This window comes from Solea senegalensis, linkage group LG15 (assembly GCF_019176455.1).
Source record: "Solea senegalensis isolate Sse05_10M linkage group LG15, IFAPA_SoseM_1, whole genome shotgun sequence".
Lineage (NCBI taxonomy): Eukaryota > Metazoa > Chordata > Actinopteri > Pleuronectiformes > Soleidae > Solea > Solea senegalensis.
This window is the reverse complement of record NC_058035.1, coordinates 22,364,173-22,391,785: the sequence shown is the minus strand read 5'-3', so window position 1 is coordinate 22,391,785 and position 27,613 is coordinate 22,364,173. Positions and strand designations below refer to the sequence as shown.

Sequence of the window (27,613 nt, the reverse complement as noted above, 5' to 3'; positions counted from 1 at the left end):
CTGGACAAAGTGGCCGGGGAGAGGGAAGTCTGGGCTTCTCTGTGGTAGAAGATGAATGGACCATCGTGATAATCAGGCCACCTGGATTTATTTTGATTTTATATCAACCAATGTTCAATGAGTGAGTGCTTCCCTTTCTGCTCCTTTTTCCAAGATAACTTTCACTTTGGATATGTGGCAGTTATTCAACCGTTTAAGAATTACAGTACTGAGAAGCTGACGTCCCAAACTTGAACATGTGCTCATGTGTACACGTGTTCATGTGTTCATGTGTTCATGTGTACACGTGTCCATGTGTCCATGTGTACATGTATACATGTGTTCATGTGTACATGTGTACATGTGTTCATGTGTACATGTGTTCATGTGTACACGTGTCCATGTGTCCATGTGTACATGTGTACATGTATACATGTGTTCATGTGTACATGTGTACATGTGTTCATGTGTTCATGTGTTCATGTGTACACGTGTTCATGTGTTCATGTGTACATGTGTTCATGTGTTCTGGGTCAGGCGGTGAATTACCTGCATTGCTTTATTTGCGTACCAGTACTTTTAGGTCATCCTTTCAATTCATTTGTATTGGCCCTTATTCTCAGGGTGCACCATGTGAAGCTTAACCATTCCTGCTAGAGAGTTTTTATTCTTAAACAAAAACATGATCTATTTTACACATTGTACATTTTAATCAACATAGGGAGTGTGTAAAAACAGCTTTTCATTGGAATATTTACAGGCCCAGTGTGTGTGTGTGTTCATCTTGACCAAGGTAACACAAGAAGAGATCTTTGTGCAGACCTCAGTGATCGTGACAACATCACAACTCTGTACAAAATAAATATCAGGTTTGGACTGAAGAACTTTCATTTGATGGATGTGGTATTTTCCTGTAAAACATATCAATTCACCATCATCATCATCAACAGATTTTGAATTATATTAATATCAGGAGGCGGGTAAGCTCTCTGGAGGCGGCCATTTTGGACCACCATGTAACACTGTGCCTTTAAGGCGGACCTTTCATTATTGTTTTGTTTTGACAGGAACACGCCTCTTCTTCTTCTTCTCTCCACCTGTTGCGTGTGAGGACTAACCGAAGGGGGCGGGGCTCGCTAAGTAGCCGTGAAAGGGGGCGCGGTTCCAATGGCAGAGGGCGGTGACTGTCACGGTGCCAGCTGAACCGCAGGTCAAAGACCGAGCAGCGGCGACTCTTCGACTTTCTCACATCTGCGACGGAAGCGGCGGCTTCAGGCGGCCGTACAGCAGCGCTTCAGCGGCTTTAACCAGCGTCCAAGCCTCGGTCTGTGTGTGTGTGGAGGTGTTGGTTTTCCCTCTCTGCGGGTGAGAGGCTGTACAATCCTCGGCAGTGTTCTGAGACTGTGCGGCCCCACCAGAACCAGAACCAGCACCATCAGCGCTTCATGGACTAACCTTACATTATCTGTCGCTGAACTCTGAACTCTGGCCTTTTCATGTGACACACACACACACATATTTTTTCTTCCTCACTTTTATATTTTTCCTTCTTTAAACCTGGGCTTAACTTTGCATGTCGGGGAATAACAGCGTTAGAAGAGCAGACATGACAGCAGAGAAGGAGAAGAAGAGGTAAGAAACATTTTTATCTCAGTGTTTTATTGATTTATTCAGTTTCTTTAGAGTGTGTGTGTGTGTGTTAGAGATACAGAGGGAGACCTGTTGCTGCAGCGGAGCAGCATGTGACTCGGCCTCTGTGTGTGTGTGTGTGCGTGTGTGTGAGAGTGTGTTTAATTTGGCTTTAGTAGAAGGAAAGCCTTGTGACAATGTAAATGTGTTTTTAAAAGCACTAACGATGACAGAGTGGCTGCAATTAGCCTCATCAGAGTTACAGTGGGTACGGAAAGTATTCAGACCCCTTTACATTTTTCACTCTTCGTTTCATTGCAGCCATTTTCTAAAATCTAAAAAAGTTCATTTTATTTCTCATTAATGTACAGTAATGTTTTTCTTTAATAAATTTGCAAAAATGTCTGCATTTCTGTTTAATTTCCTGTCAAGATGGGGTGCTGAGTGTACATTAATGAGAAATAAAATGAACTTTTTAGATTTTAGCAAATGGCTGCAATGAAACAAAGAGAGAAAAATTTAAAGGTCTGAATAGCTTCCGTACCCACTGTAAGTGCAGGGGTTTCCAGCGGCGCTAAAACACCAACTGGTTGAAATTGCATCACTTTAAATGTAACGCAGCCTTTAAAAGGCCTATAAAGGAGTTTATCAGTGAAAAGAATAACAGGTTACATTACCACAAATAATACATTTACGTGTGTTTCTCCACAATGTAGCTCAAAGAAACACTGAAGTTATGGTTATACAAAAGGCTGGATTATGCAGCCAACACGTGCACAACAATAACATTTTTAAATGGTCATAATTGATCATCAATTTGGAAAATTATTAAATTATTCCAGTTAATTGTGTTTGTTAAACAACAAATTGTTCCACAGAGAAGCATCTCAGTGTTTGTACATAAACATTACAAACACATCAATATAAAATTAACCTAAGTAACTTTATTTCTATTGAATAATGATACATTGTTGTTGATGTATTGGCCTCAGAGGAGCCCCTGCTCCAAACAGGATGCCGTGCAGACACTTCATGTCTGGGATCATACTTCTGTTCGCGTGGTCATTCTTGCATTAGAATGTGGTTCAGGTGTCTCATGTGGTGATTGTTCATCATATTGAACATGATCAATCAAATCATCATGTATTTTAGTCACAACAGAGTTTTAATGCAGTTCATAACAAACATTGTTTTTCCTTTAGTCACTGAAAACATAAACTTTGTGTCTCCAAGGCAACAATCAATAATCGATCAGTGCTGAAGGTCTCCAGCTGCCTGTCACAGACATGTGATACAACCTGCAACTCTGCATTCCTGTAGTGGAGAGGACTTTTGACCACTTTGTGTTCCTCCTCTATTGACATACAGTATATATACATATGTTTATGCACACACACACATACAGTATATATACATGTGTTTATGCACACACACACATACAGTATATATACATATGTTTTTACACACACACGGATACATATATACATATGTTTATACACACACACATACAGTGTGTATATATACATGTTTATACACACATACATACACATATGTTTATACACACATACACATACATATATACATATGTTTATACACACACACATATATACATATGTTTATACACATATACATATAATTATACATACATACATATATACATATGTTTATACACACACAAACACATACATATATACACATGTTTATACACACACACACATACATATATACATATGATTATACACACACATACATATATACATATAATTATACACACACATACATATATATACATTTGTTTCTACACACTCACACACACACATGCGTGTAGTATATTTAAATATATATGTAGTGTTGTGCATGTTGTGAGTGGTGATGAGGTCATGGGCCCCATATTACATAATGATGCTTGTACCAGTTTGTGTCTCCATTACTGATTGACCACACTGCTGTTTTCACAGTCACATCACAGACGGTGAAAATGTGCTAAAATATATGTAAACAAAGCAGCAGCAGCAGTAATAGCAGCAACAGTAGAAGTAACAGCAGGGACAGATATCTGTGTTCATCCTGTCAACCTCGTGACTGCGTCCTCATCAGTGTTGAGCAGGAATCATTACTCAGCAGTATATTACTGTGATATGATGACTTTGCACAATAGTGTAAGGAATAACAGTTACAACAGTAGATAGTCTGTATTTCTCTTATAAAGAAAAATACGAGTTAAATGAATGGATACTTCATTATCTCCTTTATTATTACATGAAATGCTTTGTGACATCATTAAGATGACTTGCTGTTGCCATAATGAAAATAAACAGTGAAAGTTGAACAAGACAGATTTTGCATTTGTGCAATTCTGCAGTTTTATGGTCATTGTTTCAACAAAGTGTATTACTAATGTTGTGGGGACCTAAAACTGTTTACACGGTATATTCTGGTATATTACAATATAACACTGTGGAAATAATGTTAACTATGAACATGTTTGATGTAAACTAGGGATGTCCCGATCTGATATTGATATCGGTTATCGGTCCGATATCAGCCAAAAACCGAGTATGGGATTATATCGTGCCTCTAAAATCTCCGATATAATCGCTCCGATACAACAGTCCATTCCGCTCCAGCTCTTCTATCCATGCAGCGCCCGTTGTGATCACGTGGGCTCTGCGTGTTGGATGCATGTGCTACTGCTATTTCAGAGGTTAAACATTTTTCTTTAACCTCTGAAATCAGAGGCTACGAAGCCACACGGCGAGCGTGAGTTAGCCGTTAGCACCACGTTAGCTCATCATGAGGCAAGCCACTAAAACAACATTATTTCATAAACCACCTGTCGACATTCAACAGCCTCCGTTTTTTAATTATACCCCAAAAAGCAGCCATGCCAAGAGCTTTGTGTGTTTTAAATGTGTCCTGAAGCTTAGTACGTCCCGAGGCTCCGGGTTTACACTCAACCTTTGTGGGTTGGGCTAATCCAAAATAGTGAAAACAAGGGGGGTGTTCTCTGAAGACAAACTGTTACCCGTGAACACGAACACAAACACAAACACAAACACAAACACAAACACAAACACAGACACAGACACGGACATGAACAGGTTTTCATCAGCCATTTTAGACAAAGTGTCCTGAAAGTATGTGAGAGGTCACTGTCTTTCTGCTGAAAAATATGTTAAAACTGTACAAATGACTATGAATACTAGGTTATATGAAAATCAATAAACGCAAGAAATAAGATGAATGAATTAAATAAATAGTCCAGTTCATGTACAGTGATAATGATAATTAACTAATCAATACATTTATCAGCTATAAATATTTCTGAATAATATCATTGTTTCATTGTAAAAACAAAGTGCTTTAAGTCACATTTAGATTTTTATGCACCTTTGTTTGTCGTGTATTACAGGAAATGTCAAAAGAGAAAGCAAAAAAAAAACTAGGAAAGTTTCACATTTGTTTAGTGTCAGCGGCAGCAGTGACAGTAAGTGGACACTTACACGTAAACATTGCAGCAAGTATGTCCTCCCGTGTCAACGTGAGTTATAGACTCATGAAAGCGCTCCAAAATAAATACAATATAAATAAACACCACATACACATCATGAATCATGCTGCTTTATCAGCACAACTGTGACTACAGGCAGCAGCACTGACAGCAGCAGCGACAGCAGCAGTAACAGCAGCACTGACAGCAGCAGCAGTGACAGCAGCAGTGGCAGCAGCAGTAACAGCAGCAGCAGTTACAGCTGTAACAGCAGCACTGACAGCAGCAGCAGCAGTGAGTGTTACTGGATAACAAACACACAATAACAAGTGGAGCAGAAAGACAGTGACCTCTCACATACTTTCAGGACACTTTGTCTAAAATGGCTGGTGAAAACCTGTTCATGTCCGTGTCTGTGTCTGTGTCTGTGTCTGTGTTTGTGTTTGTGTTTGTGTTTGTGTTCGTGTTCACGGGCGCTGTTTTCAGAGCGCCCGTGTTTCACAGGTAACAGTTTGTCTTCAGAGAACACCCCCCTTGTTTTCACTATTTTGGATTAGCCCAACCCACAAAGGTTAAGTGTAAACCCGGAGCCTCGGGACGTACTAAGCTTCAGGACACATTTAAAACACACAAAGCTCTTGGCATGGCTGCTTTTTGGGGTATAATTAAAAAACGGAGGCTGTTGAATGTCGACAGGTGGTTTATGAAATAATGTTGTTTTAGTGGCTTGCCTCATGATGAGCTAACGTGGTGCTAATGACTAACTCGCGCTCGCCGCGTGGCTTCGTAGCCTCTGATTTCAGAGTTTAAAGAAAAATGTTTAACCTCTGAAATAGCAGTAGCACATGCATCCAACACGCAGAGCCCACATGATCACAACGAGCGCTGCATGGATAGAAGAGCTGGAGCGGAATGGACTGTTGTATCGGAGCGATTATATCAGAGATTTTAGAGGCACGATATAATCCCATACTCGGTTTTTGGCTGATATCGGACCAATAACCGATATCAATATCAGATCGGGACATCCATAGTTTACATCAAACATGTTCATAGTTAACATTATTTCCACAGTGTTATATTGTAATATACCAGAATATACTGTGTAAACAGTTTTAGGTCCCCACAACATTAGTAATACCCGCACACACACACACACACACTGTGTTTACTGTAGACACACACATACATGCACATACACACACCTGTCCTCTCTGTGAAGTTTGAAAGCAGCTAGCCTAAATGTGATGCTAAACCATCATATTTATTTCACCACAAACGTCAGATCAACGATTGATCCTTGTCGATGTGAACTCCTCCTCTCACTGACTGCTGCAGTGTCAGTGAAAACGACATGAGCAGGATAAGAATAAAAATAATAATGACACTAATCAATATTAAATATTCACTCGTTCACAAAGCTGTGCTGTCAGGGAAACTGAGTTGTGGCATTTGACACATCAGCTGTGTTGATGTGGCAGCAGCAGCTGATACCTGAGCCGTGAAGTGATACATTCATAATAACACAACAATGAATGCACAGTGTTGTGATTGTGTATCACGTGGTGATGCTCCATCATGATTTGAATCTATTACGCTGCATCCACAATAATGTTGTTATTAGCTTTAGGTTCAGTTATAAAGAAGTTGCTTTTATTTGATGGTGTAAACACACAGGAGCGCCGACTGCAGCCTCCACATTTGTAAATGTTCATGTGAATCGTTTAAATTGTGGCCTGAACCTCACCAGAAATAACTGGTGGGGGCCAGTGTGGAAATCCACGCACTCCCTTCAACATGTGATTCCGCTGGAAACAATGTTCAAAGGTCAGAGTGCAGGGCAGCTGCCAGGCACACAGAAATGACTGATCACAATTGTCACAGCAGGTGTGTGACAGTTTATTCTGCTACAGTGTGTGGTCACAACCTGGCAACATAAAAGTAAACCTCCAATTTAATCTTAAGTAAAGATAAAAATTGTCATTGTGTAGATTAATTCGTCCTCATTTTCCTGTCATTAAAACTCTTACAGTGAAGTCCACGTCCATCCGTGTGTGTGTGTGTGTGTGTGTGTGTGTATGTGTGAGTTTTTAAAAAAAAAAACCTAATGTAAAATGTAAGGTGTGGAATAAACGTAGTTAAGCACTATTTATGGTAAAGTTATTTTCAACCTAACAGCCAGTAGATGGCAGTACACTTGGCTGTGGGGAAACATTAGCTTCTATAGTTTAAAGTTAAATGTAAAGATGCTCTACACATTCATTACAAGATAATACAACTAAATTATATATTTTAAAATATTAGACAGATAATTAGAGATCTCCTATTATAGTGATCAGAGTTTTATTATGTGTTGTATATTTTTGCTCTAATTGCCACGTCTCATACATCTTTTTTTTTTTCTAGTATAATAACTTTGAAACTCTCATCACTGAGAACGTTTTGCATTTCGATGCTTTAAGATGCTCAAAAACATCGTTTTTCTAACCTTTGGTAACATACAGTAGATGGATGCAAATACATATATTTACTTTCTTGTATAAATTTCAAGTCTGTTGTACTTGACATTGGTCTTAAATATTATTAAATTGTATTTGCTGTTGTAAAAAGCTACACTTGGAACTTAACAGTTTTTGCCTTGTTTTTAAAAGCAACAGAGAAATGATCGCGGGGACAAAGAGGTGATGAGGCAGGAGTAAGTGTCCAAGCCTGTCGGTTCTGTTCACACAGAGAACCAGTCAGCCTCCGCACTGCTACCCCAACGTCACACCACTTACAGCAGGCGCTGCTCAACCTGCCCCCTCACAGAGATGGTGCAGCTCTGAGATCTACTGCCCTCACAGCCCTGAGCTTCTGCTTCTTCATAGTGTCATGTGTCAGGACAAAGCTGTTCTTTAATAAATGTGTGTGTACAAGGTCAGCATGTGCTCTGATGTAAAATGAAACAAAGATATCACAGACTTAAGCTTGACTTCATGTTTCCCTTAAAATTATCACATGTAAAATCCTGTTAAATATATAAGAACAATGATCTTTTTAGTGAAGTACATCTGTCTGATGTTTACAGAATCAGAGATTCAAGTTCAGAGAAGCCAATCACAGTATTAGAATTATCTATTCAACATATATAAATATTGTATAATATTTTCAGATTTCCATGTGACATTGATGTAAAGCTTAGAAATATATATACATATACATGTATATATGTATATGTATATGTATATATATAAAACTCCACTTGTTTCCTGTAGAGAGGAAAACAAACATATGGAGTTGATCGCGGCCGGACGAAAAAATAAGAGATTAAAGGGTGAACACTGAGAGAGAGAGAGAGGCAGAGAGGCCGTGAGTAATTAAGTGAAGTGCTACAGATACAGATGCAGGATGTTTCCCAGCTGTGGGACTGTTGTGGTTTGTTCTCTGAGGACCAGCAGGGGCCCGAGAAAACCCTGGAACTTTAACTGAACCTGAACAGTAGTAGTGAACCTGTTCAATTACAATGATTTAGTTTTGGTAATGTGACTTACATTATTATGTTGTTGTTGGGGAAACAACTTTATGAATTTTGAATATTAATAATTACTGATGGAATAATTAATTATTAATAAGAAATGGAGTCTTGAGTCTGTTGCTCAGGTTCCTCCTTACAAAGTTAGCTAGTTGGAACTAACCTGGCTCTGGATCTTAGGCTCTGGTGTCTCTGCCTCTGATGGGTCTGCCTGGAGATCATCACAGAGGATTCTCTTTCTGCTCTCTACTGAAGGATCTTCAGCTGAAGAGCTGATGTCCGTGTGTCCTTCCTGCACCCAAACGGACTGGAGAGAGAAGGAGAGGGGAATGAGAAGACAAAGTCATATGGTCCTCGTCCAAACCCAGGTGGTTTCAAAGCTCCTTCAAAGCGCTCCTTGCATAGTGTACCTTTAACACAAAGACAGTGTTAAACCCAGGAATATGGATTCTTATTTAACCTAAACCAGGTCCTTCAATAAGGACCTGCTGTTTATCCTTTAACTCATTACTGACTGACTTATTTACTCACTGAAACTTCTGCAGCTTTTACCTTGAAACATAGAAGAAACAAACTTGTGCTGTTTCTCTTCTCTTTTGTTTTATTCACTCCGTTAAAACCAATATTCAGACACACAGTGAGTTTGTAAATATGAAGCTGTAGCCTGAGGGTGCTGGCAGCCTCTCACACTGCAGGTGTCAACAAGTATTCTCAGAGGTGAAGTGAGGAGGTGTCAACAAGTATTCTCAGAGGTGAAGTGAGGAGGTGTCAACAAGTATTCTCAGCGGTGAAGTGAGGAGGTGTCAACAAGTATTGTGTAGTAGTATTGTGAGTTGAAGTGAGGAGGTGAAGTGAGGAGGTGGTGTAAGGAGGTGGTGTGAGTAGGTGAAGTGAGGAGGTGAAGTGTGGAGGTGGTGTGAAGAGGTGAGGTGAAGTGAGGAGGTGAAGTGTGGAGGTGGTGTGAAGAGGTGAGGTGAATTGTGGAGGTGGAGGTGGTGTGGGAAACCTGTCAGCATCTTTCCTCTGTTATTTTGATCTCCTCAGTCTCTCTGTTGTTTTACCTCATGTATCTTTTTGTTTGCACCATATTCTCTCACATTTATTCCAGACTCCCCCGCTGTGTGCTTTGCCTCCCCCTGCTCATGTTGTTGCCCCCCCTCCTCCCCCGTTCATCCATGTTTGAGGTCATTTGACCAAACCTATATGTTCCCCTCTCTGCGTCTTCAGAACTCTGTGTCCCCGCCTTTTCCTATTTCCTTCCACCAGCTCCCACTCTTCCTCTTCCCATGCTCCACAATCCACTGTTTCACCTGGCTCAGGTCCAGGACCCTGCATACTCCTTCAGACTCCTCCAGACTCCTTCAGACTTCTGCAGACACCCCCAGATTCTTGCAGACTCTTGCAGACTCCTGCAGACTCCCCCAGACTCCTCCTGACTCCTGCAGAATCCTGCTTGTAAACTCAGCTGCAGACTCAGTCAAGTGATGTAAGCTGCAACTAAAGATTCTTTTCATCTTCTGTTATTTCCTGGATTCATTGAGTCCTTGTTTGGACTGTGACAGGTCAATGCAAAGAAACCAATTCACATTTAAGAAGCTGAAAAATCTAATAAATATGAATGATTGAAAAAAGAGTCAAACTGATTCATCAATGTATTGTTTAATAATCCATTCATCGAATAATCGTCTCCTGTGTTGGTTGAGGTTGTGGGTCTGTTAAATGTGTGTGTGTGTGTGTGTGTTTTTAAGCACAATTTTCCTTACATGTACACAATTTTCCCTCTAACATACACAATGTTCCCACTCACATACACAAAATACTCTTGTAGCTCTTACATTCACTTTTTTTAGCTCTCATTTTCACTTTTTTGGCTCTCACATAAACTTTTTTTAAGCTCTCACATTCACTTTTTTTAGCTCTCACATTCACTATTTTTTGGTGATATTTCAGTTTTTCCTTTTTAGAAGATTCTTTGTCAGAAGATTCTTTGTTATATGGAGCAAAGAAACCAGGAAATATTCACATTTAGAAGCTGGAAAATGACACAAACTTGTTATAATGATTCAAAATACCATTCATTTAATAATCAATAAGGATTGGATGAATGGATGATATGTTGCTGTCCTTTTACTATTAAAGTGTTAACACGATAACACTTTCGGCCTTAACCAGGACGTGAAGAGTCACTGACGCAGGCTTTAACCCAGCGATGCATCACCGTTCAGATTTATACAGCTCACCTGTTTTTAAAGGCTCATTTCATACATTTCTCTGTGTGAGGTTTTGACAAAACATGAGCAGTCACTGGTCCCACGGTGTGGTCTGTGGATTATACACAGTCACTGTTACAAGAGACATAATACCATTATAATCCTGAGCGTCACCAGTGGACTCACAGTCTTCTGTACTGTAATTTAAATGGATTTATTGGCTAATATGTTTCTCTCTTTTTCCTTGATCTGAAAAAATGAAACAGTTCATCTATTGATTATCAAAAGAGCTGACAATTCATTTAGTAATCAATGAATAAATTACAGTACATGTTAAATAAATAAATAAAGGTGTGTATGTTCTAGTGTATTTAAAATATTGTGACAGAAAAGATTTAAATGAGTCAAATTTGACTTTTTCTCTTTAAAGTTGAAGACAAGGTTCAGAACAGAAAAACACAAAGCGTTGTGTATTAATATTATATTAATACATGTTGTACTTTGTTTTATTGAAGTTATTAAGTTATTGTCCAGTCCCAAATATTTACAGAGAGTTAGAGAATGTTACTGAACAGCATCATCAACACCAAAGAGCTCACCCATCATCCACCTATCATCCATCTATCATCCATCCATCCATCATCCATACATCACCCATCTCTCATCCATCCATCCATCATCCATACATCACCCATCCATCATCCATACATCACCCATCTATCATCCATTCATCACCCATCTATCATCCATCACCCATCTATCATCCATTCATCACCCATCTATCATCCATTCATAACCCAACTATCATCCATCCATCACCCATCCATCATCAATCCATCACCCATCCAGCCATCCATACCACTTCATGGATTGCTCAGTGCTCAGTGAGATGTTCAAAGCTTGGGATTTGTATTTTATTTTATAACCTAACCCTTTATTGTATCTCTGGTTTGTCTGGTGAGACCATGTCGCCCTATGTCAGCTGGGATTGGCACCAGCAACCCACATGGCCCTCATGTGCAGGATAAAGTGGTAGAAGATAACCTTTCATATTAAAACGTAACAAAATATGAACAAATGGACATGAATTATCACACTTCCATAATCCTGTCCATCCTGGTTTAACCCGGTTTAACCCTGTTTAACCTGGTTTAACCCTGGGCCACATAGCTCATTCACTTCACTGATGGAGGTTTGAGTCACACTACCTGTGTTCTCTCTCTCTCTCTCTCTCTCTCTCTCTCTCTCTCAGTCTCTCAGTCTGTCTATCCCGACCATCAGTGTTTTGTGGGAGGGTTTTGTTTGTTTATGCCAGAATTGCTGTGTGTGTGTGTGTGCCTCTCTTTCATGGACTATCAGGATCATCAGCAATCTCCAGCATCATTCTTCCCTTGATTGAGCTGAAGTCGGGGGCCCTGTCTGGGATAGCTGTTTGTTCTGCTGTGTGTGTGTGTGGGGGGTTGGCTGTGTTTCCAGAACTCCATGTTCCGCAGGATCACAGATTAGCCAGTGTTGTATTGTTGCTCTGTGTTTGTGTTCGGCCAGGCGCCACAACTACAGGAAGACCCACTGTAAGCAAGGAAAGGTGTGTGTGTGTGTGTGTGTGTGTGTTTAGGGTGTGGGCAAACTGTTTGGACTCGTTTGACCCTAAATATCTTTATATTGGAAAGTAAAATCTTTCACTCAGAATAAAAATGAAAGATTAAAGACCACAAAGATATGAATAGTAACTAAAGATTAAGAACACATGATTGACAGTTCACAACAAGCTCTGTTCATAACAGATGATCATTTCATCTTCTGTTGATGATTAGTGGAAACAGTCTGGAGTTCCAGTTTCCAGTTCCAAAACATGTCCTCTCTCCCCCTCCCTCTCCCCCTCTCCCTCTCTCTCTCTCTCACTCTTTGTCTCTCACTCTCTCTCTCTCTCTCTCACCTCAGTGTTGCACCTGCTCTTGTTACCTGACCTGTTTCCTATAAGCACCTCTTGGCTTGTTATCACAACCATCAACCATCAGTCTGTCTGTGTGTGTGTGTGTGTGTGTGTGCACGGTTGTTCAGGGCACACACTTGTAGCCACACTATAGACGGGGTTGTTCGTCTCTTCTGATTTATTGACACCTGCACTGTGGAAGTTTCAGGTGTCAACATGTTGACTTCAGAGTCTTTCATTCACTGTCAGGTTTAATGAGGATAATTATGGTTTTAATCAGCCATTATAATTATCAACAACAATCACTACTTTTTTTGTCCACAAACCAAAACTGATTCAGTTTCAGTGATTGAATAATAATCAGTTGATTGTTAATTTTTCGAGCCCTAGTTAAGTATTGATTTTACTAGCTTTTATTGTTGTATGATGCGGAATAATACTTTGATTTCTTACATTTAGAAACAACATTGTATTGGAGTAAATGATGGTTTGTTTTGTATTTCAGTCTGTGTTCAGCAGGTTCATTGTTGACCACATGAGCACAGATGACCTGAAGCTATTTCACAGTCTCTGTACATTTTACATGTACACGGTTTATGTGTCAACCTATAGCAAAATCAAGCTTTGCCAAACATCGTGGGTCGGTTACTTCACTTGCTCACACGACGTATCGCAGAAGTTGAGAAAAGTATACGTCACCATGGTTTGCACTGTACTTCATCGACAACGCTCTGATTCGTTAGCTGTGTATTTGTCAGAAGAGAAAAACATCCATGATCCGTTAATGCATCTCGAAGCTGATGGTGGGATGACATTTCCCAGTGTCCTTGAATACATCTTGCAAGTTAGCTGCTAATTTTAGCTCAACATGTGCTGGACTTTAGAACATTGGTATCTGGTGTGTTTGTAAATCTAATGGTAACATTTCAGTTGTCAATTTATATGAACATTTTTTTATATTATATTTTATATTATATTATATTAAATGAGACTTGTGCATCCATTAATCTACGGAAAACATCAAGAACAGCAGTTTACAAATTGTATTTTCTCTATAATGAGTGGAACTTTAATCAAATTTATGATGTAAACAACATCTTTTTATGATTTTACTTTGATAGAGTTCCTCCTTTCTTTAGTGCGTGCACCTTTATATTATGTGAGTCAACAATCATTTATTTAGCTTTTCATGCTTTTATCGAAATGTTCCAAAAATAATATCAGTTGTTTGTTAGCACTCATTTTTAAAGGGCCACCTCACAGTTCTATGGAAGCACATGAAGCTCATTTTCTTTCATTACACCAGCCCTGATGCAGTTTGTGATAATTCCCAACAACACACACTCGATCTCCTCACGTCTGCAGGCGGACGCAAACAGATGAAGCATTGTGCGGCGCAGATGGAGACAGCTACGGGGAAAAAACTGTTATTAACCGTCTCGTTATTGCCAGCACAGAAACACAAGTACACAAGATGTCCAGCGGCTCTGTCCTCTCTGAGTGTTTGCCTTTTGTCTCACGTCCCCTCAGGCTTGTGTGTTTACGCACTGACTGACAAGTCAATCACAGACAGAGAAAGACGAGTGATTGTAAAAAAGCTGTGAGTGAGTGGAGAAAGTCAGAATGAACAGGTGTTGATGGAGGAGGTGAGAGTTACTGTCACACCATCTACATTCTGAAATTACGAAAAGGAGACAAATTACTTTTAAACCTGTTTTCAACTCACAAATGATGTCATCAGGCCACTTCAGTTCATGTCACTTGTGTTGTATAATTTGTCAACTTTGAACAGTAGCATACCGAGGGGTTCCAGTCAGTGCCTTCAGTAAAAAAACAACAAAAAAAAACAACATAGCGCACATGCACACCACTGTGCATCTATAGGCTACTGCATCATTACCACCACATCTTCTGTTAAGTCACTCAGCAAACGCAATTTCACAAGCCACTATATGACACAAAAACAAGCTTTCACATAAGCATAGGCGTCAGCTTCGCGGGGAACACATCCCCGGCACTATTTATGATCAACAGTTTTGATCTCACCACTTCTAAAAAATGTTATAAATTCATCATTAACACTCCAACTACCGGAAAATATGTACTTCTTCCTCTTGAAATCATTTCCTTCTTTTCTCCAAACAATCGCCATGAAAAGTGCACACGAAGGAGATCAGAAACCTGATGGATCAGTGGTGTTAATGCAGTGATCATAGTTTACTTCAAAACCCGCCAAAGGTTCAAACGTCGTTGATGACATCACTGGGGGCTAGCACCAGACACATCGCTGGGCCTGGGGCGTTCTGTCACTATGATATCACATTTTGATTGGCTGACGACACTTGTCAGTCAAAGTTATAACCAAATAGGAAATGGCAGCTTCAACGAAAGGCCAGCAATACTACTAGAGCAGGTCCACGGAGCTATGACGCGTTTAATGACATCCAGGAAAATCCAGCTCAGCTACACAAAAAATAACCATATTCTTTCTGGAAATATAATCATAACATACTGAAAAAGTAATTGATTTCAGACACACATTAATTTGATTATTTAAAGGGGACATATTATGCAAAATCAACTTTTTAACCATTTTAATACTTATATTTGGGACTCTGGAGGCCCTACCAGTCGCCAAAGTGTGGGAAAAGAATACTCAGTCATGTTTTTGTGGTCCCCCTTAGTGTAAGTATTGGCGATAAAACACGCAATGGTGAATTCCCTGCGCTTATGACGGCAGCATGGCGAGGGAGGTAGAGTGGTATTATGTCAACGTGGAGGGACAAGTGTGCTGTTGGTGGCTGCACAGTGGAGCACAGTGTTTTACAGAGGATTTTATATATGAAGCTAATGTGCCGGATAAAGTCAGCAAACGTGTGTTCGTGTGTTAGCACCACCTCGCATCAGACTGCGGCCAGCGGTCGCCGTATTTAGTCAGCAAACGTATTTCACCGACATACAAACACCGTACAAACACACACATTGTTAAGAAAAGGTCACATAGAGCTCATAACTGACCATTCTGACACGTCCTAATTAAAAATATTTGTTCAGTACGTCCTCCATGACCGGAGCACAGACTCACTCTGATACAGTCACATACAGCAGCTGTTTATGCAGCTCGCCGCTGGTGATCAGTGGTGGCGATCAGTGGTGCTGCACTCTCTGTGAAAATCTCTGATCGCCAGCTGCCTAAACTGTCGCCTTATGTAGGACGTCTCTTCCTGTGACGGCACTCTCGCTGTTTTCTGCGCACGCTGCCATGTTGATATTGTCAGAGAACTAGTGGAGGGAGGGGGAGACGAATAGAGCTGTAAAGTGCTGTAAAGAGGACAAATCAGAAACCCCCTGGAAGTAGTGGGTGTGTGTTTGCCTGTGTCTCATTTGCATATAAAAGGACCATGCACAAAACCGAGCGTTCTGAAAGGGGCGGGTTTAGCAGGGTTATTGAACTGCTATGGTGCTTCATCCTTATGGTATTTTGACCAAAGCATGTCACTGACATGTTCATTAGGACACCAGGGAACTATTTCAGTGGGGGAAATAGGGTATAATATGTCCCCTTTAAATAATAATAATAATAATTTAAAAAAAAAATACTTTTTTGATATTGTCAGGGCCAGCAGAGAAGGCCCTGCTGGCCCTGACAGCCCACCACTGACTTTGAATGAACTTGTTTTTTAAAGGTGAAGTTTGTAAGTTCTAGCGACATCTATAGGATAAACTCAAGACTGCAAAGTAACGCTCCTCTGCTCATCCTGAACACTCTCATCATGATGCTGTCGTCTCCTTTTACGACCATGTCAACAGACGAGGCTCGCACTTCAGACTTGACACACTTCAGACTTGTTTATTATTGTATAGATCAGTGATATATGTGTGATAACTCAAACGTTTATACTTTATTTGTATTGTTTGTAGGAATGTCAGGGAAAAGCTCAGTTGTTCCATTGTGTAACTTTCCTGTATGATTTCTATCCAATCAAGGATTGTTGGAGACTCCTTGTCCCCAACAATCCATTTTTCCAGCAAGGAAGTGGGAGCTTGTGTCTTAATCATCTACAGATCATGTGAATGAGATTCCTTATTTCTATCTTGATTGAACATACATCGTAGAAAGCAGGGATGAATAGTTTTTATTGTTCTTAATGAGGTTCAGTGTTTCCTCTGTCGTGGTTCTAATATTTTCATCTTCATATCATTATAGAAGATCTGAATAAGTCATTTTTCTCTAAGTTTAATGTTTCTTTTGAGTTTGTGAAAGCTTTTTAAACATTTGTTGGAAGATATTTGACAGTATGAAGTGATGCCTTCACCTGTTCACCTGCCTTCAGCAGTTAAATCTACTGTCCAGTGCAGCCGGAGTCAATTCTGGGTCATATGCCACACATCGTAGTAATCACAAGTTTCTTTCAAAGTTCAAGTTTTTAAATTCTTTATTCCAGAGATTCAGATGGACTGTAGTCCAATGGTTCAGCTTTCTCAGACTTTCTGTGGAGTTGTTGGTGTGATTATCCGTGTTGCTGTCAGGTGGTGTTGGGTGGTTCAGTCTATCTGGCAGGGAGTGTGGATAGATGGTACAGTTACTGTTGAGGAAGTTCTGCTGGCTGTAGGTGAGCTGGTGTAGGGCATGACAATCTGGTTTATGCATCTCGTATGAACAAAGCTATGGTTGTGTTCCTTAAGAGTGAGCCCCTGGTTTACAAGCTGTTAGAGAGTGGGGTGTTCATTCAGCCTCCGGCGTGGCGGGTCGCGTCCAGCTGCCCGGTGGGCCCGTGGACGTTGGGGCGGGGGCTGGTGAGTTTGCGCCAAGCATGGCGGTGGCGGCCGGTTCCGGGTCCAGTGAAAAGTCTGTAGAGCAGGAGGACTATGTGCTTGCAAGAAATCTGCATAGCTCAAAGTCTGATGAAGTCAATGGACAAACACAGTTGGCTACAAACAATGAAGGAGCAGTTTCATCAAGCCCTACTGGCCAAAGGTTGGCTATAAATGAAGGACAGGGGATGTGCAGCAGCCAGGCTTCATGTGATGAAGAGGAAATGGAAGATGATTATGAGTCAGATAATGTGTCCATTGCTGATTCCTATAGAAGGGGTACAGATCTTTATCCACTAGAGAGAATTAATCTCTTCTTAGATGAAACTTACAAAAAAATCTGTCAACATGAGTGATTATTTCAGTGACACCGAAAAATTCACCAGATCTGTTAATGTACTGAAAAGACAAGTTGGTTTTGACCTCAGCAATTTCAACTGCACCATAGGCTTTTCTATAGACAGGATAGGAGAAGAACCCCACCCACAGTCATCTAGGACACCTTGATCATTTAGACTGTTTTAGACAAAAACATCCACAATCTTGACAGGACACATAGGTCAGGGTCTGCAATAACCAGGTGTGTGCCGCGAGACTGGACAGATTTTACGTCTCAAAAACACTCAGTCCCAGATTGCTTAAGTGCGATATAGATCCAGTTGGTTTCACAGATCATCACTGAGTAACAGCGGAACTTGGAAAATTAAAAAGGCTGATTTTTATTCCCTTAAGTTGTGGTGGGAGGTCGGAAAAGCGTGTTTGTGTTTCTGTCAGCAGTACACATCCCACTCTTCTGCCAGCTCTTGTCTGGTCTTGCTTCCTCCAATTTAAAGACATGGATGCCCCAAGCTCTTTTTTCTTTAATCTGGAGAAATCAGTGGCACAATGAAAAATGATGAGTTGTCTGAAGTTGCCAGGAGGCAGAATTACCACCAATCCAGCTGAGATGAGTGATCATGCAACAGCTTTTTACACACACCTTTTTGTAAGTAGTTAGGCCAGTTGCCTTACTATGTACGGACTACAAAATACTCTCCAGAGCTTTATCAAACAGACTCAAGGAAGTTCTTGGTAATATCATACATACAGATCAGAACTATTGTATTTCAGACAGGACAATTATAAATAACATTTTCCTCATTAGAGATGTCATTGATGTGTGTAAATAATATAAACACTGGGATTATTTCTTTGGACCAAGAGAAAGCGTTTGATAGGGTGTATCATTCTTATTTGTTTTCTACACTCAGGGCTTTTGGTTTTGGTGATGGGTTTGTGTCTCTGCTTGGTTCGCTGTATCACAATGCACAGTGTTTGGTGGAGACAGGGGGAGGACTGAGTCGGCCACTGACTGCAAGGCGCGGGGTAAGACAGGGCTGTCCCATTTCCGGCCAACTGTATAGTTTAGCTGAGGGACCGACTCTTTGCCAGTGTCCTGTGGACTTGAACGTTCCCCAACCCTTTCTGCCTATGCGGATGATGTAAATGTTTTTGTGTTCAGTCAGAGGGATGTTCAATATTTGCAGGACACTCAATCCCAGTTTGAGAAGGCAACATCTGCACAGGTGAATAGGGAGAAGAGTGAGGCACTGTTGTTGGGTCAATGGGAGGATCAGGCCTTATAAATTTAAGATTCCCAGTCTGCCTGGAGGACTTGAGTGGGCAAGGGAAGGGTTGAAGGTGTTGGGAGTGTTTTTGGGAACTGAGGATTTTAATGTTAAGAACTGGGAGGGAGTTAAGGAGAAAGTGTGCGCTTGGTTGTCTAAGTGGAAATGGTTGCTACCCCAGTTGTCTTATGGGGGAGAGTTTTGGTTGCGAACAATTTGGCTGCCTCCACCCTCTGGCACAGATTTATAGCTTTGACACCACCGAGAGGTTTGCTAGAATCCTCTAGCAAATATAAAATAATATAATATATTATATTATAATAATATAATATAATATAAATCTGTGCCAGAGGGTGGAGGCAGCCAAATTGTTTGCAACCAAAACTCTCCTCCATAAGACAACTGGGGTAGCAAGTTAGTATCCAGAAGGCCATTCTCAAGTTTTTCTGGTCTGGCAAACACTGGGTCAAGGCAGCAACTCTCTATCTGCCTGTAGAATCACCTCTTTCAGACTGCAGACAGTACAGAGATTTCTGTACAACTGGTCCGAGCTGGTTGGAAATGGCTCGACTGCTCATGTGGAGAGCCGGTTGCTTGGGCTTTGAAAAATATCTTTTTTGCAGTCAGAGGATCTGGAATACACAGGACTAACTTCCTTTTACAGCTCTGTACTACAGGCCTGGCAGATTTTTAAGACTGAACGTGAAGCCAGTGAGACTCCAGGTTTATGGGTTTTTGAGGAGCCTTTGGTTTCAAATTGGTTTTTAACAGCTCCAACCCTTCAGTCTGTCAGCTTGCGGGTCAGACTCAGAGAGGTAGGATGCACCAAACTGGGTCATCTAATAAAGTGGACCCCTTCATCTGAGTGAGGGCAGTGAGTACAGCTTCCCATCTCTGTCTGTCTCCCCAGCTGTGGCAGAGTGGCAAGAAGGAGTGGGTAAGCTGCTGTCTCTTACAACACCACATCTGGGTAAGTTTCAGGATATAGGCAAGAAGGAACTTTATCAAACCTGTGTCAAAGTCCTTAATCTTCGGTCGTTGTCGGAGGTCCGGGAGTCGAGGTGGACTGAGTTCTTTGGCCCGGACTCTTCTCCGAAAGGCAGCTGATGGTCCTTGTACAAGCTGCCCATTGAAAAGCGGATGGCAGACCTCCAGTAGCTACAAACACATACAGAATGCACATTGATCCTGGGGTTAGGGATGAGTGTTTGTTTGGTTTTCAGACTGAAACCCTCACACATTTGTTTGTTGAGTTTCATAGGTTGGCATCTTTGTTTATTCTACTTGTTTATGCTAGTTGTTTCAGGATCTTGGGGAGACTTTTTAATTTGTTCTGTTTATTTTTGGACCAAAGTATCCTGCTAAAAGAAAATCTATTTTCACATTGCTCAACTTTTTGTCTCGCTCTGCCAAGTTGTCTATTTGGCTGACACAGAAACAGGGTTCTGGGAGTGTGGACACGGTGTCAGTTCAGAAGGGTCTATTAAAGGCTCGACTGAGGGTGGAACATGCCTTCTATAAAGTGACAGACAATGTGGAAGATTTCAACCGTGTGTGGGCTCTAGGGGGGGGTTTGTGTTCTGTGGGAAGGGATGGGGAGCTATTTGTAAATTTGTGATCTGGGGAAAGTTCTCATGTGGTTGTTGATTTGTTGTTCTTTATGTTGTTCCCGTTTTTTTTTTGTTCTGATCGGACAGTGATGTAGGTTGTCTCCCTGATGTGCGTAATAAAGGGACCTCTCTTCTCTTCTCTAATAACATCAGTCACAGTCAGACACACACTCGACATGTCACCAGGACTTTGTTAAATGCCACGTTTACACACGTTCACACACACATGTTTACAGTCTCAATATGATCAATATTGAGGCTGTTTGTGTGGATCAACTGACAGTGATCAATCAGTGTGTGTGTGTGTGTGAGTGTGTATTTGTGTGTGAGTGTGTCTGACGCTTTCTCGCGTTGCTGGCACGGCTAGCTTGCCTAGCTTTCGGTACACAGTAACAGGAGTTGGTTGGGCTTGACGTGCTGAGACAGCTTGTACACGACCCAAAACCTGTCTGGCCTCACGTGGTATGAGGCTGTGATCCAACATCTGGAAGACAATAGGAGAGAAAAGAGGAGTAACAAGCCAAATCCAAATGATCGTTTAGGACCAGCTACCTTACCCTGTAGAAAGACCATAGCTACAGAAACATTGAGGAAATCAAGAAAGACATTAAGGACTTGAAAGAAGGAAAAGCAGAGGGACCAGACGGGATCCCAGCAGAGGCTCTCAAAGCCGACATTGAAACCTCCACCTACATTGCTTCACCACCTCATGAAAACCATCTGGGTGGAAGAAAATGTCTCATCTGACTGGAAGGATGGCCACATTGTCCAAATCCCAAAGACAGGAGACCTCCAGGAGTGTAAAAACGACAGAGGAATAATGCTCCTGTCAACACCTGGGAATGTTCTCAACCATATACTGCTCGAAAGACTCCAGAAGGGAGTCGATGAGAAACTAAGGGAAAACCAGGCTGGCTTCTGGAACAACAGATCCTGATCCTATTATGGAACAGTCCATTAAATGGATTGGGAAATGCCATGGAAAACTGATGGCCCACTATGGGATCCCAGCAAAAATCATAAAGATCATCAAGAACACATATCAAGGGATGTCAAGTCCTCCATGAAGGAAGCATATCAGAGGCGTTTGAGGTCCTGACTGGTGTGAGGCAAGGATGCCTGCTCTCCCTCTTTTTTTCCTCCTTTCCTAGACTGGCTGATATAAGAAACCACCAACAATAGATGAACCGGCATACAGTGGAGTCTGACGAAGCAGCTAGAAGATCTAGATTTTGCTGATGACCTAGCACTGCTGGCACACACACACACCAGCAGATGCAGGAAAAGTCTGGAAAACTGGTGGAAACAGCTGTCCTGCTCGGACTCAAAATAAACACATCAAAACAAAGGCCATGCACATCAACAGCAACAACAACACACACATCACCATGGATCAAAACCCGCTAGAGGATGTAAACAGCTTCACTTACCTCGGTAGCATAATTTCTGTTGAAGGTGGTACAGAGGATGTTGTCCAAGCAAGGATCGGAAAGGCAAGGACAACATTCAACATGCTAAACAACATCTGGAAGGCAAACAATCTGTCATTCAAGACCAAATTACAAATCTTCAACTCAAACGTAAAGACTGTTCTACTTTATTGTTCAGAAACCTAGAAAATCTCTACCACCATACTCAATAAACTACAGACCTTCATGAACTAGTGCCTCAGACGACTCCTGAGAATATTCTGACCCAACACCATCTCTATTGCCAACCTGTGGGAACTCACCAAACAAGACACAATAGTACTCAAATCAGGAAGAGGATGGAAGAGCTACGTCGATGGCCTATGTTCCTCTAGGGACTTCAAGGCCTAAGTGAGTGTGTGTGTGTGTGCGTGGGCGTGTGTCTGTGGGTGTGTGTGTGTGTGTCTCTCTCTGTGTATGTGTGTGCGGGTATTACTAATGTTGTGGGGACCTAAACTGTCACATTATGGGGACTTGTCTTCCTTGTGGGGACAAAAATCAAGTCCCCACAATGTAAATGACAACATTTTAAGGCGAATATATGTTTTAAGGTTAGGTTCAAGGTAGGGTTAGGATTAGGATTAGGCCAGTAGTAATTGTGGTTAGGGTTAGAGTAAGTCTCCAGGAAATGAATTTAAGTCAATGCAATATCCCCTCAAGTCATGAATGTCCAACGTGTGTGTGTGTGTGTGAGTGTGTGGTTTACAGTGACAGTGTTACTTCTGCCACAGAGCTTCAGAATGTCAGGTATGTGCTGTCGGCCTTTCTCTGCCGTCCGTCAGTGATGCATGACAAAGTCTAGAGCACCAGAGCAACACTGTTTGACCTCAGTCCACACTTTAAGTGTGACTTTTGACAGATTTTTGACCAGTGTGAATGTGTGCATGTGAATGTATTGGCATTGGCTCCCAGGTGTACAGCAGCAGTGTAGTCAGTAATGGACCTGGGCAGAACAAGCTGCCACCTGCAGTCAAAGAAACTTTGTGTTAGCAAAAGAGACAGAAATATAAACATGATCTAGGTTTAATTCAAATAGAATTGGTCGACACCTGGGGATCGACCAAGTCTGGTGATAGGTGTCGACTTTAGAGTTATGACATGTTGCTTTAATAAAAGTCTTCTTGTCACTTGTTGATGTGCTGGCATCAGGGATATCACACATATCTGATATCCAGTGATTGCAGCGTGATTATCATGGCACAGTTCATGAGTAACAGCTGCTTGTGCATTGTCTTTATCTGATTCATTTCTGATGTGCTGCTGAAGGTCGTGTGAAGCATTAACAGACAGCTTTGTTGGTTGAGCATCTAAATGATCGGCATTAGTCATGAGTATTCATCACTTGCTCTTATATTTTAACAACATATTGATCAATGTTGCATTCATAAAAACACTTTTTCTACTAAATTAAATTGTGTGTTTGCAGACGTGATGACATTTCTGAGGTTTCTTGAACACATCACGTTGGCTCAACACACTGTGAGCCCAGCATTATTTAAACTGTCATGAGCTGCACGTTAGAATATTCAGTGAATATTAAGCTTTGAATGTTTGGACAGCATAAACACAGGCCCTTTTTTTCAAGCAAAATCAAGATGCTCATTCCTCTCTTTTATTATTAATATGACATTTGTTTTGTTTCCAGTATTATCATTAGTATTTCATTATATCATTACTTGTATTATTATTATTATTATTAGTATTGACATTGAAATAAAGTCAGTCAGTGATTAACCTGAGAGGAAGTTGTTCATTGTGAGCTGAATAACAATTTAATGTAGAGAAGAGGAAAAAAAAACTTCTTAGTTTTTACAATTTCTTAAATTGATCTGAAAATGTTTGATGAATGAATGAATTATAAAACTAAGGACACATTTGACTCACTATTCATTTTACATAACTGCAACTAGCAATCATTATTTTTTATTGTTATTGTTATTATTGTGTGTTGATCAGTGTCCTTAATTTCCCAAGTGTATACTGTGTGTAATCTCATATAACATACACTCACACATATATGCATAACTGACTTTTGTGAAACCTCACTCTGGTGAAGCACAAGACAATAAAAACTATATGGTTATACTGTCATATTTTATAAAGCATGTTATAAAAAGTCGACATCATCAGACAGAACTTTTCCTGATTCTCTTTTAAAGGAAACAAATGTTATTTTGCTGTAACTCATGGAAACAAAGGCTCACTGCAGTTGTAACTGATGTAACTGAAGCTGTCGTGTATGTAGAAGAAAGTGTGGACAATAACAAAGACGAAGTTTGCGTGAGTGCAGGACGATGGAAACCCGCATCGTCCCCGGCCTCATGTTGCTCTGAAAGCAGCAGCGAGATTGTGCCAATGAATCGGAGCAGAACCAAAAATGTTATCTGCTCTCCAGACCAGAATCAGCGCTGTCATTCAGATAAAGGCGTGGGACACAGACACAGAGTTCATGGAGTTCATTCACGATTCACTTTGTTTTTCTTCAGAGGTGAAGTGAGTGAGTGGAGCGAGTGAGCGAGTGTCGCCTGCTCAGATATTCTGTGTTTGTTCAGTGGAGTTTTTAACAGTAATATTAAAAATATTAACAGTAATATATGACAGCAGGCTAAATTTTAAAAAAACTGAGCATTTTTAACATTTCCTGTGCTGCAACGTCACTGAAAAATGGAGAGAAGAGTCTAAAAGAACCAAAATGATAATATAATATGATACTGGATCAGTTATTGATGGAGTTCTGAAGTGTTGCAGTAATAAAAGTCTTCCTGTCACTTGTTGATCCGTTCTTTTTTCCTTGTACAGACAGCAGCCATGTTTGCGCTGTGACGCTCTTGCCAGTTTTTTATAAATGGCCGCTTGTGTCAGGCGTGGCTAAGTCGCTGTGGACGATGACGGTAACTATGGCCGTGGCGTCGGACTTAAAAAGTTTGCAATTCCTAGTCAGTATGGGCCTCTGCCTTTCCAAGATGGAGAGACTCAGCCATGGATGTATTATAAGAACTGGCTGTAGCTCCGCCCCCCTGGTTCCGTTCATTCCTATGGAGTTGCTCACCCAGCGAATATGCCGAGAAAGTTTCTGACTTTGTTTTATTTCCGGGTTGTGTAGAGCATGAGCATGTGCAGTAGTGTTACTCCCCATGATGCCTTCCGTCCGTGTTCTCGACTTGCTCGGTACGTTAAAAAATGTAAAAGAAAACTCCTAATTGCCTTCATTTATTCACATTTCTGTTATTATCTGTTTCTGGGACACCACATGACCACGTTTAGCTGTGCTCGTACACAGCTGTAACGTCACTCTGAGAAATGTTTGTATTCAAGGCAGAGGGGGCGGTGCTCTATCCAGTTCTTATAATACATAGTGTTAATCCGGTGGGAGGAGCTGTGGACAGAGAGCCACCGCCCCAAAACCTGGAGAATCATGAGTCATGAATGAGAATCACCTGAGGCTCCTGTAGCGCCACACTACTGTGTCCATGTCGAATATTCAGGATCAGCGAGTGCAGAATGTGTATGTATGTCCCTCCCATTGTATCATATCCTAAAAAATTCTGCGGGGACCTGCAGCAACAATGTCCACAGACACACACACACACACACAGACACACACACAAACAGACAAACAGAGACACACACAAACGACAGACAGAGACACACACAGACAGACAGACACATTCACAAACAGACAGACAGACACATACACACACACAAACAGACAGACATATGAGCAGGAACTACACTCTTCATACAAAGGCTTACATTAATTGAAGACGAGATCGAACAGCATTTTTAAAGATGTTTGACTTTGAATGTTTTCAAGGTTTGAATTTTAGATCAAATGCTTTAAAATCAAGAGAAATAAATAAATAACAGAAAGTGGGCCTGGACCTAGCGTGTATGCTTGAGTTAACAAGCGTTAAAAGAATAAATATCTGAATATATGAAGTGATGAGATGATTGTGTATTATACCCTTATAGTTGAAACCAGAAGTTTACATACACTATATAAAAAGACACATCTGCTTTTTTTTCTCACTGTCTGACATGAAATCAGACAATCACTTTTCCTGTTTTAGTTCTGTTAGGATTACCAAAATGATTTCTATTCGCTAAATGCCAGAATAATGAGAGAAGGATTTTAGACATATTTTTATGACTTTCTTCAAAGTCAGAAGTTTACATACACTAAGAATATTATGCCAACAATTTGGGAAAGCCCAAATGAAGATGTCATGTCTTTGGAAGCTTCTGATTTCAGTTAATTAGAGACACACCTGTGGATGTATTTTAAGACACACCTGAAACACACTGCTTCTGTGTGTAACATCATGGGAAAGTCAAAAGAAATCAGACAAGATATCAGGAAGAGAATTTTGGTCTGGTTCATCCTTGGGTGCAATTTCCATTTGCCTGAAGGTGCCACGTTCATCTGTTCAAACAATTATACACAAGTTTAAACACCATGGGAATGTCCAGCCATCATACCGTTCAGGAAGGAGACGGGTTCTGTGTCCCACAGATGAACGTGCTTTGGTCCGAAATGTGCATATCAACCCAAGAACAAAAGCAAAAGACATTGTGAAGATGCTGGCTGAAGCTGGTAAGAGTGTGTCATTATCCACAGTGAAACGACTACTGTACCAACTGTGAAATAAGGGGGTGGCAGCATCATGTTGTGGGGTTGTTTTGCTGCAGGAGGGATTGGTGCACTTCACAAAACAGATGGCATCATGAGGAAAGAACATTATGTGGAAATAGTGAAGCAACATCTCAAGACATCAGCCAGGAAGTTGAAGCTTGGGCGCAAATGAAGAACGACCCGAAGCATAATGCTTCTGGAATCAATCTGGAAATTGCACCCAAGGATGAACCAGACTTGTGCAAGTCCAAAATTCTCTTCCTGATATCTTGTCTGATTTCTTTTGACTTTCCCATGATGTCACACAAAGAAGAAAGAAGCAGTGTGTTTCAGGTGTGCCTTAAAATACATCCACAGGTGTGTCTCTAATTAACTCAAATGTTGTCAATAAATCAGAAGCTTCCAAAGACATGACATCTTTATTTGGGCTTTCCCAAATTGTTTAAAGGCATAATAATCTTAGTGTATGTAAACTTCTGACTTTGAAGAAAGTCAAATATGTCTAAAAAAAAATCCTTCTCTCATTATTCTGGCAAATAGAAATAATTTTGGTAATCCTAACAGACCTAAAACAGGAAAAGCGATTGTCTGATTTCATGTCAGACAGTGAGAAAACAAGCATATGTGTCTTTTTATATAGTGTATGTAAACGTCTGGTTTCAACTGTATATGATATAAAGTCATATTAGAAATAATAAAATTGAGATTGCCTTTATTTTTTTGAAGT

General features: G+C 40.8%; 1 protein-coding gene across 2 annotated transcripts in view; it reads left to right on the top strand.

The window, feature by feature from the left end:
* Positions 1-1,159: 1,159 nt before the first annotated feature.
* Positions 1,160-27,613, top strand: part of LOC122781796 (endothelial PAS domain-containing protein 1-like) — a 78,140-nt gene continuing 51,686 nt past the window's right edge. The window contains exon 1 of one of the 2 annotated variants that reach the window (XM_044045815.1): positions 1,160-1,611. In XM_044045815.1, the coding sequence (XP_043901750.1) occupies positions 1,553-1,611 (59 nt within the window). In that variant the 5' untranslated portion in view covers positions 1,160-1,552. The remainder of the gene's footprint in view (positions 1,612-27,613) is intronic. The other variant, XM_044045816.1, reaches the window with a different exon arrangement.